This window comes from Pan troglodytes, chromosome 8, assembly GCF_028858775.2.
Source record: "Pan troglodytes isolate AG18354 chromosome 8, NHGRI_mPanTro3-v2.0_pri, whole genome shotgun sequence".
Lineage (NCBI taxonomy): Eukaryota > Metazoa > Chordata > Mammalia > Primates > Hominidae > Pan > Pan troglodytes.
Window position 1 is genome coordinate 71,611,901 of NC_072406.2, and position 14,007 is coordinate 71,625,907.

The 14,007-nt window shown below is 41.4% G+C and overlaps 1 protein-coding gene across 8 annotated transcripts in view; it reads right to left on the reverse strand.

Annotated features, from left to right (window-relative positions):
- Nucleotides 1-12,718, reverse strand: part of FAM13C (family with sequence similarity 13 member C) — a 117,888-nt gene extending 105,170 nt beyond the window's left edge. For 4 of the 8 annotated variants that reach the window (XM_016918349.4, XM_009458482.5, XM_507805.9 and 1 more), the window contains exons 1-3: nucleotides 12,214-12,371; nucleotides 5,724-5,780; nucleotides 2,107-2,311 (exon numbers count right to left, since the gene is read on the reverse strand). In XM_016918349.4, coding sequence (XP_016773838.1) covers nucleotides 2,107-2,311; nucleotides 5,724-5,780; nucleotides 12,214-12,275 — 324 coding nt within the window. In that variant the 5' untranslated portion in view covers nucleotides 12,276-12,371. The other 4 variants (XM_063781812.1, XM_009458484.5, XM_009458486.4 and 1 more) reach the window with 3 other exon arrangements.
- Nucleotides 12,719-14,007: the final 1,289 nt, after the last annotated feature.

Here is a 14,007-nt window from a genome sequence, read left to right on the forward strand (position 1 = left end):
TTTTACCTGCAGTCCAGGATTCCAATGCTGTATTATGAGCAAAGACTATACAAGCACATTTCTCCCCTGAAATCTACCTGTGTATGAGCAACAGGCTGGGAATTACATGCCCCATTAGCACCTTATTACAAGTGACAACTGTGTAATTTCTGTGAGGCCAGACTACAGGATGAAAAGAAAGAGGGTAGTGTGAGGAGAGATGGCTGGTCACCCTGAACCTTACTATGTCATACGTGACTCCTGGTAGGAGATTCAAGGTCAGCACATCCCTGGGATCAGTCAGACCTGGGGGCAGCCTTTGGGGAACCTGTGCCCTCCCCAGCATGACTCTCCTAATTAGTTAGGTGCTGGAGTGCATTCAGTAATAATCTCAAGCTTATCATAACTCAAATGGTATTTCACACTCACTTCGCTGCAACAAGAGTTACACTCTGTTTAAGATCATCACAACACACCTTCATTAATGCAGAGGGCATTTTCATCTCACTGTGAAATTAACTGACTAAATAAGAGGTTGCAATGCCAAGGAAGAAGGAAGATAAAAATCACAAAGCAAATAACAAAATTGCACGGTTAAAAAACCTGCCCAGCCAAAGTTGTTATAACAGGAAGATCTCCTGATGCATGTTTGCTAAACAGGACTGGGCTTAAAAGTTATTACAAAATTAACCTATTACACTTAAAGCCTCCCACATTATTTTTAAAGTTAACATCTAAATGTTAACAAAAAAGCAAAGTTAACGCTTATGGAACTTCCATGTCCCCAAAAATATGTTAGGTGCATTACACGTAAAATCTCAACTATAGAAATATTACCACTTTGTAATTACGAGTTAAAGTAGATAATTCAATCTTTTTTAAAAGCATCAGAAAGGCCAGGCATGGTGGCTCACTTTCACAACCCGAGCACTTTGGGAGGCTGAGGCAGGTGGATCACTTGAGGTCAGCACTTGCCTGGTCAACATGGTGAAACCCCGTCTCTACAAAGAAAATACAAAAATTAGCTGGGCATGGTGGCTCACACCTGTAGTCCCAGCTAATAGGGGAGGCTGAGGTGGGAGGATCACTTGAACCCGGCGGTGGAGGTTGTAGTGACCTGAGATTGTGCCACTGCACTCCAGCCTGGTTGACAGAGTGAGACCCTGTCTCAAAAAAAAAAAAAAAAAAAAAAAAAAAAAAAAAAGCATCATGAATCATATGTATCAGGGATTTTAATAGTCTTTGCTACATTCTTATACAAAAAAGTTTTAATTAATAAAATATCCATTTACTATCAAAATGTATTGGAAAGATGTTTCCTTTATTCATTTAAATACTTATTGACGTCAGAAAACCAGATACTACACACACATACATACTAGTATGTTTATTCCAGTCTGCTAAACTTCAGCCTAAAAGAATAGCTCTGGATGAAACTGAGACTTTTGATTTTGCTGAGCAGAATCCCCACGTCTGAGGCACGAAAACATCCTGGATGAATGACAACAGAGAGATCCTCCTCCATCTTCCCCGCAAAAGAATGCAGCTGCTCCTTTAAATCAAAGTCCAATCTCCAGGCGTGGTGGCTCACGCCTGTTCCCAGCACTTTGGGAGGCCGAGGCGGGTGGATCACCTGAGGTCAGGTGTTGGAGACCAGCCTGGCCAACATGGCGAAACCCTGTCTCTACTAAAAATACAAAAAAATTAGCCAGGCATGGTGGCAGGCGCCTGTAATCCCAGCTACTCAGGAGGCTAAGGCAGGAGAATCGTTTGAACTCAGGAGGCGGAGGTTGCAGGGAGCCGAGATGGCGCCACTGTGCTCCAGCCTGGGGGATAGAACGAAACTCTGTCTCCAAAAATAAAAATAAATAAATAAAAATTAAAAAATAAATCAAAGTCCAATATTTAAGAACACGTTTTAAGGGGCACCAAATTATTAGCCGGCTCAGAGCACCCAACTTTTAACCTGCAAGAGCTTCCACGTGTCTCAGGTCGGCAGAGCACGCAATGACAAGTCGTGCCAATCCCCTGCCGCAAAACAGTGCGCTCAAATCGTCTGCCAGAACCGTGTGCCCTAGCCTAAGAATCACCCGTCTTGGCAAAAGCCTGAGAAGCGAGAGCTGCTACCTGACTTTCTCCGTGGCTCCTCCCGCTCTCCGCTTTGAAGATGGACTTGGGCTTCCTGGACTTGAAGTTGCCCATGCTGGGTCGCAATACGCTGTCCACCAGCACGGTCGCCTCTACATTCTGCTGCTGCGGCTCCCAAGAGGGCGGCGCGTGCTCCTCTACCAGAGCCCCTGCGTCGGGGTAGTTCTCTTTATTGTTTTCATCTCTAAAACAGGAAAGACCCAATTTAGAAAGTACCTTAAAAAAAGATGAATAAACTGCTGCAGGAAAGAGGGCTGGAGATATAATTGCTGCTATATTTATAGGATAGACACCTCGCAAAATTTTTAGCCTACACTTAGACAATTTTGCATGAACAAAAACTTAAATGTGAATTTCACTCTATATCACTTCACCTTCCCTTCTGATCTTTGTTAATGAATACATACTTTGTGTAGTTGTAACTATACACATATCATTATTATTATTTTTCTAATTTTCACTTTAAGAAACTTTCACATATATCATATTTCCCTCTCACAACAATAATGTGACATATTCAGGTGAGATATCATCATCTCTACTTTATAGATGAAGACTCTAAGAGATTAAATCACATGCCTAATGGAAGGACTAATCCACACAGACCCAGAGGCCTCATGTGGGTCTCCAGACTCACACCTGTGTTCTTGGTTCAAGGCACCATGCTTCCTCTTCATTGGCAATGTCAGTTTATAATCATCTCCCTACAACTTTCAGAGGTACTTAGAAATTTAACAGGATCTATTTTGATAGGCATGGGCCAAATTTTACCCAACCAGGCCCTCTGAACAATGCCCTGAATGCAAAGTCAAACATCCAAATGTCCAGGTTCTGGTTCTGAAGAAGATGGAAGAGGGTGGTGTTATCTTCATATATTCAGGGCTGGGATGGCACTTGTGTTCTTCGTTCAACAATCAAATTCTGTACAGTATCCCTACCCCACTCCAGTTACAATTTTCTCAAAAATACTGACATGATAACACTCTTATTTGAAGCCATTCTTCCCACTTAAATCTAGATGCATTTTATTTTTCATTCTGCTAAGTATCAAGCAAACAACACAGACATAACCATAAGGGGCCTTCTCTATGTAATCAATATCATTAACCTTAATCTACCACAATCACTGTCACTAGAACATGAAATGCATGAGAAGTGGCCGCTTCCTCCAGGTGTTGTTTTTCCCTCATGCTTCCTTACCAAAAGCACCCATAAAACAGCATTTGCAAAGTCACCTGGAAAGCAATTCCTAGCTGCTCAAGGACACCTAAAGCCAAGAAGCAAGACCAGCAAAGAAGGAATGCCCACCATTCAAGATGACTTTTTACAAATAAAAGGCAGATTAAATTCACTGAGCTGGCATCAGGAAGGATGAGTTCCAGGTAGTCTTTGGGAAAAGAGCAAAGCAAATATCAAGATAGGTGGTCTGGAACATGACCAGGGTGCAGTTGGACAAGGTATAAAAATAAAACTGCGCGACATAGTTAAACCTGAATCCAGAACAAACGTAGTGCTATCTGGTAAAGGAGAATCCAACAATTACAATAATTATTTAATGTTAGTAACTGAAAAACAAATCAATGCCAATGACACTGGTCAATATTCTAGCTGTGAGATCATTTACAATTAAAAAAATTCTAAGTCACTCATAGATTTGGAAATTAATATCAAACCATGAACTGGAAACTATACTAGTTCATTTGAAGTACATTTTTCTCACTAGAAACCCATCCACTCCATGATCCTGCATGAGAAACAAAAGAAAGAACAGCTGCCTTTACAGTTACCTAAATGACCTCATTCGAGTAGGATTATAGAACACTCAAGAATTTAAAAAAAATAGCTTTTCAAATCTAAAATGACTCTTTTGATAGACTCATTCCCAAAATAATACCTGAACTTTGTTTGTATATCATGTTTTCAAGTCAATCAAAATTTAGAAATGTAATTTTGTTTACTTCCTTGACTTGGAAAGCCAGGAAAGGGGAGAGGGGGCCAAAAGCATCTTTCTTGCATTACACAAATGTAAAACCTGGTTACAAAAGTCATATTTAGAAACATATTTTCTCACATATTATTGGTTCCTCAGGATCTCCGAAACAGAAAAGCACAGGTTATGTAATTTATGCCACTACTTATCGGAATAAATCATGATTGAGAAAAAGCATGGTGTCCTGAAAAAAGCCAGAGTCTGAAAGATCCTCCCACTTATTAGTTGTGTGGCCTGGGCAACATCACTTCACCTCTGTGATCCTCATTCATAAAATAGATGTAATATCTGCTTAACAGAGATAATACAGTCTCTCTGAAATGCCTACCATAGAAAGCTGACCCAAGGCTGCAACACAATAAATGAAAGCTATTGTTACTCTCAGGCAGGGCCTTAGCCATGTGGTTATTTGCAAAGGAAAAAAAAAAGAGAGAGAGAGAGTTCTTTTTGGTTTCTCTGATGCCTCCAAGATAATTCTGAACTCCTTAGCAAGGAACACAAACCCTAGGAAAATCTGTTCTTTGTTTACCTCTAGAACTTCACATCTTATCTTACCTCTTACTTCCTCACTCCACCAGGTTCCCAGGGTTCCTACCATCCTGAACCACTTGCTGTTCCTGCAACTCAAACAATTCTCTCTACCCTCTATTGGCTTTCCAGTAAGCTGCTCCCTCTGCTTGGTGGCATTCTCTTTTTCTTAGCCTTGGACCTCACCAATAATAATAATAATAATAATAATTTAAAAAATAAATAAAAATCCATATGCCTTGTATAATGTTCTTCAGGAATCAATCCAAGAAAGCTCTCTGGGCTGTTTGATTCTTCTAAGTAAATCCACTATTTACCTCTAGTATAGTAGCACTCAATGCACTGTAGCATCCACATCTATATTCTAGCCTATCTCCTCTAGCAAACTGAATTCTTAGGAGCAGCATTGGTTTGTCTTTCTTCATCCCAAATCTTAACTGGCTGGCTCCTTGCCCACAAAATTGGCCTTCAACAAATATTTGTTATCCAGTAAGTGGACTTTAAAGTCAGAGAGGCCTGGGTCTAGATTCTGCCTCATAGTGCTATGTTATCTTGGATGAGCTATCATTCCTAAGTGTCAGTTTCTCCATCTACAGGATGAGAAGGGAAATATCAACTTCCTTTCAGTTTAGATTAAATAATAAAATGTAGATGAAAGGGCTTGGAACAAAGTAAATGTAGAAGAAATGATTAGCAGTGAAGGTTTTTCCACGATACTATAAGCCCTTGATGACCAAGACCATACTACAGACACTCAGTAATATGTTTGGTGAATAATCTACAGCCTCTTCCTTTAGGGTGTGTGATGAGAATATTGAGATAGGCTAATCAATACTCAGTTCAATAGGCATTTATCAAGTGTTCCCATATGTAAGGTACTGTCCTGATTGCTAAGAGGGTGGTATCCAAAAGCGGAAAAGATAAAAATTTTGTCAAGAGGTAAAAATCTAGTAGAAGATATGAGACATGAGAACAAATAATTGGAATTCAAAGAAGAGACTAGAATTCAAAGGAAAGCCACCAGACCTAGATGGTTTCTTTCTCTCACAAATATGAACCAAGCAATGGTGGCTTGTACCTGAGACTGGAGCAATCAGTCTGGTCTTCATGTAGAGAGACTGGATCTTCGTCACACCTGGAGAGCGGGAAGAAAAATCACATCAGATCCAATTGTCTGCTATAGCAGTAGCAGCAATAATCTAGAATTGTCTCAAGATTACCATGGAAAACTAAAAGATGAAACACTCCCTATCATTCTCTCCCAAATAAGTTCTGATTCCTATGTCTCCCAGTTTATGATGCAAATGTTGTCATATCATGTGAGCTTAAAAGCTCAGAGCCAGATGTGACTCTCCTTTTTGCCTCCACTGTCCTGTGTCACCTAAACTAACAAGGACCTAAGTGTTCACAGCACTTGAGGGGACATTGGACACCAATACTGGTAGCCTGTAGTTGGCTCAAAAGAGATTCCATTACATGCCTCTTTGCATTTTTTCTGCTTCAGGCAGTCCCAAACCAAACCAGCCTCCATTTAGTTTACTCTATTGGTCTCAGATTTTCTTGATCTTGTGAAAAGGAAGGGGTTCCTTTTCATAAAACTTCCGGATTAACTGCATGAAAAATTCTTGTCTCTTCCATATTGAAAAATCTCCAGTGCTCCATCCTGCCTAGAGGAACCAGGAGTAGGACCATCCTTTCGCTCTACTGTATAGGATGAAGCCTTTGTTCCTGTTCCCAACCATTCCCACCCAGCCCCATTCAAGCCTGGAATACTTTTTCCATCTTCAACTCCTACTCATCCTTCACTGCCCAAGTCACGTTTCCCCAGCTCTGTACCTTCCCAGCCAAGGTCGCCCATGTGCCATGTTCTCAGTCATGTGCTATGATGGTTAATATTGAGTATTAATTTGATTGAAAGATGCCAAGTGTCGTTCCTGGGTGTGTCTGTGTGGGTGTTTCCAAAGGAGATTAACATTTGAGTCAGTGGGCTGGGAGAGGCAGACACACTCTCAATCTGGGTAGGCACCATCTAATCAGCTACCAATGCGGCTAGAATAAAGCAGGCAGAAGAAGCTGGAAAGAACAGACTTGCTGAGCCATCTGGCCTTCATCTTCCTCTTGTGCTGGATGCTTCCAGCCTTTGAACATCAGACTCTAAGTTATTCAGCTTTTGGACTCTCGGACTTACACCAGTGATTTGCCAGGGGCTCTTGTGCCTTTGGCCACAGACTGAAGGCTGCACTGTTGGCTTCCCTACTTTTGAGGTTTTGGGACTCAAACTAGCTTCCTTGATCCTCAGCTTGCAGACGGACTATTGTGGGACTTCACCTTGTGATCATGTGAGTCCACTCTCCTACTAAACTCCCCTTCGAACATACATATATCCTATTAATTCTGTCTCTTTAGAGAACCCTGACTAATACACATGCCAAGTTCCTACTTTAACCTTAATTCATAAACATTTACTCTTCATTCTGAGGTTTTGGTAAACAACTATATCGCACCACACATCACTTTGTAATCCTTTGTACCACTGAGATCTTTTTGATTAGTTATTAATTCCATGAGTAGAAATAACTGTAATTTATTTTCTAGATATATTGCCACAGTGCCAGAGTACCCCAGAGACAGTCAAAAATACTTGAATTGAAATATTAACTTTGTTCCCTAAGAGGTCTTGTCTCTGAAATAATTTAACCAGCATTTATTGAGTATTTACTGAATCCAGGCACTGCATTAGACATTGGAACTGTGCTTCGCAAACTCTCAGGGTTTAGGACAGACCAGTTTGTTTTTTATTTTCACACCACTGTGGACAAACACTTTGGTAAAAATGTCACAGCAATGTCAAATTCCTATTAAAGTTATGAGATACTTACTCCCTATTTCTGTTTTTTTTTTCTTGTCTCAGACACGTTTTAAACAATTTGGAGACTCACATTTTATGTAGCACTGCTTCTAAAGGACACAGAATTTGAAAAAGATCTGAATCCTGCCCTAAGAAATTCACAATGTAATCAGTAGACAAAAATAAAGCAAACAAATGCCTGCATACATAAATATAACCATAATATACTGTTTATACTATATGAAATAATTTAACATTTTAAAGTATTCTTTACTGGCAATGGTGTATAATTAACCCACAGAATGAATCCAGTCCTCTTCCCTTAAAATCTTTAATTTATAGTTTTGTAGTGAGTTAAACAAAGGCCACCCACAGACTCTAACCCTTTTTACTTACTGAAATATTTTGTTACCTCTGGCAATTAAAAAAATTGGTTGCCCTGGTGCAGTGTCTCACATTTGTAATCCCAGAACTCTGGGAGGCCAAGGTGGGCCTGAGTTGGAAGTTCAAGACCAGCCTGGCCAACATGGTAAAACCCCGTCTCTACTAAAAATACAAAAATTAGCTGGGTGTGGTGGCACACACCTGTAGTCTCAGCTACTCAGGAGGCTGAGGCAGGAGAATCACTTGAACTTGGGAGGTGGAGGCTGTAGTGAGCCGGGATCACACCACTGCACTCTAGCCTGGGCAACAGAGTGAGACTCTGTCTCATAAAAAAAAATGCTGCTTTGACTAGAATAAACCAACCTTCTTTACTTTCTTGCCAATAGTCCACTCTGTCCATCTCAGGGAAAACAAATCCCCAAGTACTGCTTTGTTCCCCTTCATTAGCAGCATTCAGCAAATAGATCACCTGGGCTTTGTAATGTGGATAAAAATGTTTTTCAGTAGCAAAGTAGCAACATCAATGAAGAACAAAAATCTAGAATTGTTTCTTTCAAAGATCTAGGGCTTAAGCAGAGCTTTGGAGCTTCAATTCTGGAGCTCAACAATACCTATTGTTTGGGGATTTGGCAAGAACTTATTTTTCCCCCTCATTTGATTTATTAATCTTTCTCCTCAAAGTACAATCAGTTAAAAATGGAAACTTGGCACCAAAACATACAAAGTTGGAGAAGATTCTGAAGTATGAAGCTGGAGCTGATTAGTTGATCCAATATTCATGTCTACTAAACAACTCCAGTTGCCACTCAAAGAACACAATTCCAAGCTCACAGAGCAACTGAAATAGAGCTACCTCCTGGCTTACATGGCACATGTTTACAACCTCTTTTAGTTCATTTGAGTTCTCATTTACCTTGGTAAAGACCATCAACTTCTATTCAATTAATAAATCATTTCTGTCCTTTCCCTGAAACCCCTTATTTCTTTGTGAAATGCTCAGGGTTGCTACTTTTCTTCCTATTTGAACTTTTGCTCCCTCAATCAGCCACAAACAAGAAAAAGTTGTGTGGTACTTCACAGCTCACCTGCTCTTTCACATAATCTCAATCCAGCCTGAGAATGCTCCAAGGTAGGAATTACCTTTGCACCTGGGCTAAGTTGTAAGTCAAGATCCCAAGGCCTCAATCGGTGAAGCCTGGATTGTTTCTGCTCCACCACATTAAGCCCAAAAAGCAAGAACCAAATAATCTCTTCAGTCTATATGCCAGAGGATCACAAGAGACAGGGCATGACATTTCTTAGAATAATGGTGGTGAAAGAAATACCCACAAGAAGTTCTCTTTGCTGCCTAAAACAGAAGAGAGGCCTCAGACTGACTGTTAGATAAAATGTAGTTGTGCTATAAAGATATTTACGCTTGCCCTATAGTACCATGTTCCCTGAAGGCAAAGTTGCAGAGGTACAGCCTCCTGTGGGGTTTCTCAAAATGTGGCCCCTTGCATTAGCACTACCTGAAGTACCTGGTCAAAACAGAAGTCTCCAGCCCCACTACATCAACTCTCTGAGGGCAGAGCCCAGGAATGTGGATTTTTAAAACAGACTGCCTACCTATAGAACTACTATGTTTCTAAACATTTAACACTGACCTAAAGGTTTCCAAACCCCAAAACAGCACTGTCCTGGCACCAATACAATCACCCATTCTGGGTTCCCACTTTGAGATAAAACCTGGGAGACTGCAATTTTCACAAGCTGCAGTCCCCTTCCCCAGTTGATATTGATGATCAGTTAGCTTTGAGAACCACTGGTTTGAATGATAACTAATCAGAATTATTGCAGGCTTCATTTAAAATAGCAAGTTAGCTGGGGCAATGTCACGATTGACCATGGAAAAATATTAGATGAAAAGGTGCCACAGATAGGGAAGAAAAGGCCAAGGCCATTATGATGAAAACATTGGGGTGGAAAAAGAAATTGAATTTGTCTAGAGCTGCATAGATAGTGCCAGGCCTGGGAAAAACCAAGAAGAAAATAAAATCTGTCCTTGAGTCCCTCCCAATTTCCCTTTCCCCTTGACTCTTCTAAGACTCCCAGCTGGCCAAGCATAACCATAACCATAACAGGTTAGAAAATAGGTTAGGTAAAATAATTCATATTAAAGTATTCATGACAATTTGAATCCACTTCCCAAGGGCACAAACTTTTTAATTTCCAATTTAATAAGGGTCACTACCAGAGGCCTTCATCCAAAGAAATCATCTCTAGGTGAAATTTCAGGCATCGAAGAAAATAAGTGGGTGTGAGTAGAAGGACGTAGGAATGGGGTGGGGACAGGAGGCAGAGGAGCTCTTCTTGTATCCAGAACATAAAGGGGAGAAAAGTCCCTCCTCCGTGTAGGCCAAGACCACACCCAAACATTTCCTGAGAACCTGCTATGTCTATGTCTCAGGATATAGCACCTTGGTCCTGAGGGCTATGGGGTCATGCCCAGAGAAGCATGGGATATGGGTCGTATTACTGAGGTGAGGGGAAAATGTTATTGTGGACAATGACTAGTTTTAAACAGTCCCAGTCAATGATGTGTTATACCTATGAAGCTTTTGGTATGTTCTCAATAGGCTCCTTAGATTTTTATATTAGCCAGATGGCATACCAATTATCTCTCAGTGCCTTTTAAAATAAATCACTGTCACTCCTCTGAAAGTAAAAACATGATCTTATGCAATCAGAACTCCTTGGGGAGTGTCCAAAGACAAGGCATCAGGCTCTCCCCAGCATTTAACCATGAAACCTCTACAGAAAAAAAAAAAAAAAAAGTCCATGTGAAATCTGGAGCTAAGTGTCTCCATTTTGAACCTGCCGTGCCTGTGGCTGACCGAGGATTTGGCCACACCGGGCTCCTGAGAATCGGGGCCAGAAAGCACTTAGTACTTTAAGCACAGCAAAGGGAGGAGAGCAGTACCTGTGCACCTGGAGCAGGAAGTCCAGGCCTCATCTTCGGCCTGCAGATGCACACTTTGGCACACCTCTCTCCCCTTCTCTCAGGCCTTTAGAAAAGCAACATTTCAGCACAGGTTACCAAGCAATCTTATAAACAGAATGTGGGTCCAAATGAGTATTTTACATTGCTTCTTCTAAAGTCAATCCTGTTTTTTTTTTTTAAGTGACTCCACTTAAGTCTGCTCAAAACTGGACACTAAAGGAGCAGCACAGCAAAAGAGAGAAACAAAAGAATGTGGAAAACAAGAGGGCCTAGGAAGCACTGTAAACCTTATCCCTCCCTCACCAAGTCATTGTGATAGTGGCAGGACTTGGAAGCCAAAAGCAAAACATTTATTTGCTTTTTAGGGAATTTTAGCAAACAGCTCCCCAGTTAGTTAGGCCTTCTATCTCAAACTCATAACATTTTTTAAATGTAGTTGAGGATACAACTTTACACATGCCTTTTTCCTGAAAAGATGTTTAGAGTGGCTTCTACAAAGGTCCCGGAAGTAAACATCATGAATTAGCCTAGAGAAAGAATGCTAGATGAAGTACATATTCATATATATATGTATATATAAATTACATACAGTATTAGCAAAATACACTACCTGTTAATTTTTAACAAATATAGTATAATATTAGGAAAACATATTAAGGAAGGGATGTCAAAAATTAAAACTATAGCATATAAATATCTTTAAAAAAATACTGTGCTTGCTGGCACGCTCCTTCATTCACACTCCTTCATTCCATGTTTGAAGGGTGTTAGTTGCCCTAATCAACAGCTTTAACCATAGGACCAGGTGACTCATTCGTCCCATAGTCACATCTCTGTAGTCAGAAGACAAAAATGACAAAGGGCATGCACAAAAAGTTTACTCTGATATGCCTTAAAAATCTGTAGACAAGGGAGGGCCAAGATAAGTTTAGCCTGTTTACCACATGCTGGAATTCAGCTCATTTCACATCTATCTTCTATTGCTGTAAATGTATATAGTGTGCACTCCATGAAAACTGACACCAATGTTGGCAAAATACAACAAAGCTTCCTAACACATCAAATGGATTTTTAAAAATCTGAGCTCCAAGAACACATATCTTGGAGCACTGAGCTCCTGCAAGCAATCAGCTGGTTTTAATTTCTCTCCCGCAGCTGCTAAAATGCTGGTTTCAACCTGTAAAGATTTCTGGGCCCCACCAGTCAGCACGTCTCACGGTCTTCACAGCCCCAGATTCCGGGAGACAATGCATCTAAAACGAACAGCGGCTGGGAACGGTGGAGGATACCTTCACGATAGTTGCTTCCAGAGAAAGGCATGCAAGTCTAATTTTAATGGTAAGAATCACTTACTCTGTTACAGTGGTGCTGCTGAAGGAATTATCCTGAAGGCTGAAACAGAAACAAGAAAACATCAGCCAAGTCTGGCCGGGGAGCCGTCTCCCTGATTGCTCTCCGGGAGTTAGAGCACATACACAAACATGGCATTGCAAGGCAAGTCTCCGGGCTCGCCCGGCACGCTCGCTCTACCTTGGGCTGCTGTCTGCACATGCTCGTAACGACACCCCCAGCAGGGGCCCAGCGGCACGGGCGAACCACAAAGCCCGGCAGCCCGCGAGGCTGCGGGGACAGAGCTGGGCGGGGCGCGGCGGCGGGGCTGGGACCCCGGGATCCAGCGAGGAGCACCTGGAGAGTTACCGCACGACCCCGACCTCGCCAGCCCAGGCGCCGCGTTTAATCTTGGGCTCTTTGTGCCAGCCACCCCCCGAGGCTGGCAATGAGAATGCCCCAGTGTTTCTGCCGAAGTGCTGAAATACCCGGGAGACTTGCTTTCTTCCACATGTCTCCTACCAATTTTACAGAGCTCACCCCAACCCCCACACTCCCACCCCACCCCCAGGGATGGAGGCTCGCAGAGATTCATCCATCGTTCAGAAAAAGTCAGGAGAGAACAAGAAGGGGGAGGGGGATATTGCTGCTGTTTGGTGTTTTATTTTGTGTATGTGTTGTTTTTTGTTGCCTAGGAAAAAGAATAGGCTCTAAAGCAGGGCTAGCTGCATCACACCTGATCTGTCTAGAGCGCTCTTATTTCAGTCCCAGAGAGGAAGCGCCCAGCCCCTGACTACAGAGCTGTGAATGAACCCACGCAGGGCGAGTGGAGAATTTATTCCAGGGGTTAGCTGGTGATTAGGACACCGTGCAAGAGGTGGGGCTTGCTATGCCTAGAGCAGCCCGCTTGAGCTCGGCTCCCTAGCTAGCACCTTTACAAAGGATGGAGAGACGGGAATCCGCAAACGCTATTCCTTTGAATAAAGGCAGCCCTGTTAGGGAAAGGAAAGACTGTCAGTTCCCCCACTGGCTTCTTTCCTTTGGGGATATTTGTCCTGCCCTCTTTGTATTGTTCATTTCTCCTGCCATGTTGACCTGGATATGGGATGTAGCATCTATTAAAGATTCTTATTTGAATTTGAATTATTTTATTTGAATTTTGAAATAAGATTCCCATCCCCCTTTTAATCTTTCTACTCCCAGAAGCAGCTGGGATAGTGGTTTTTAGTCCAAACCTATGTAAGTTTATGAGTTAACATAACAACAAAAAACTCATAATTTTTCTAATTGGGTAATTAAAAACTTTACCAAAACTTGGAAATAATGGGGAAGAGCATGACCTTTCAATGTCAAACTGAGACATCGGTTAACAAGTCCACCCAGGGGCCAGTTAATTCTCCAGTTGTGTTTGGCTTTGCTCTTCACTATTGATCAGATTCCAGCCACAGTGAAGTTCTGTGGTCACTTGCACATTTTATTCAGCCTGTTCAGAGAAAAAGATAATCGCAGCGTTTATGATTTTATTGTAATATAGGAAGATAACCAATTTTGCATCTAACCAAATAATCATTTTGCATCTAACGAAACTTTCTTTCTAAATACCTGTAAATCCACAGATCCTCAAAATGCTCTTGGAACCAGCTTCATCATCTTACAGTTTTCCCCATTAATAAGTGAATAGATCTCTGCTGCCTGTCTATGTTTGTATGAGAGTTGTATTTTAACTTTTTAAATTTATACCTTGAAAAATAAAAATTGAGTTTTCAAAGAAAAACAGGTTTCATTAAGGTTCTTTGCAATTTTGCTTTCCTGTCTCCA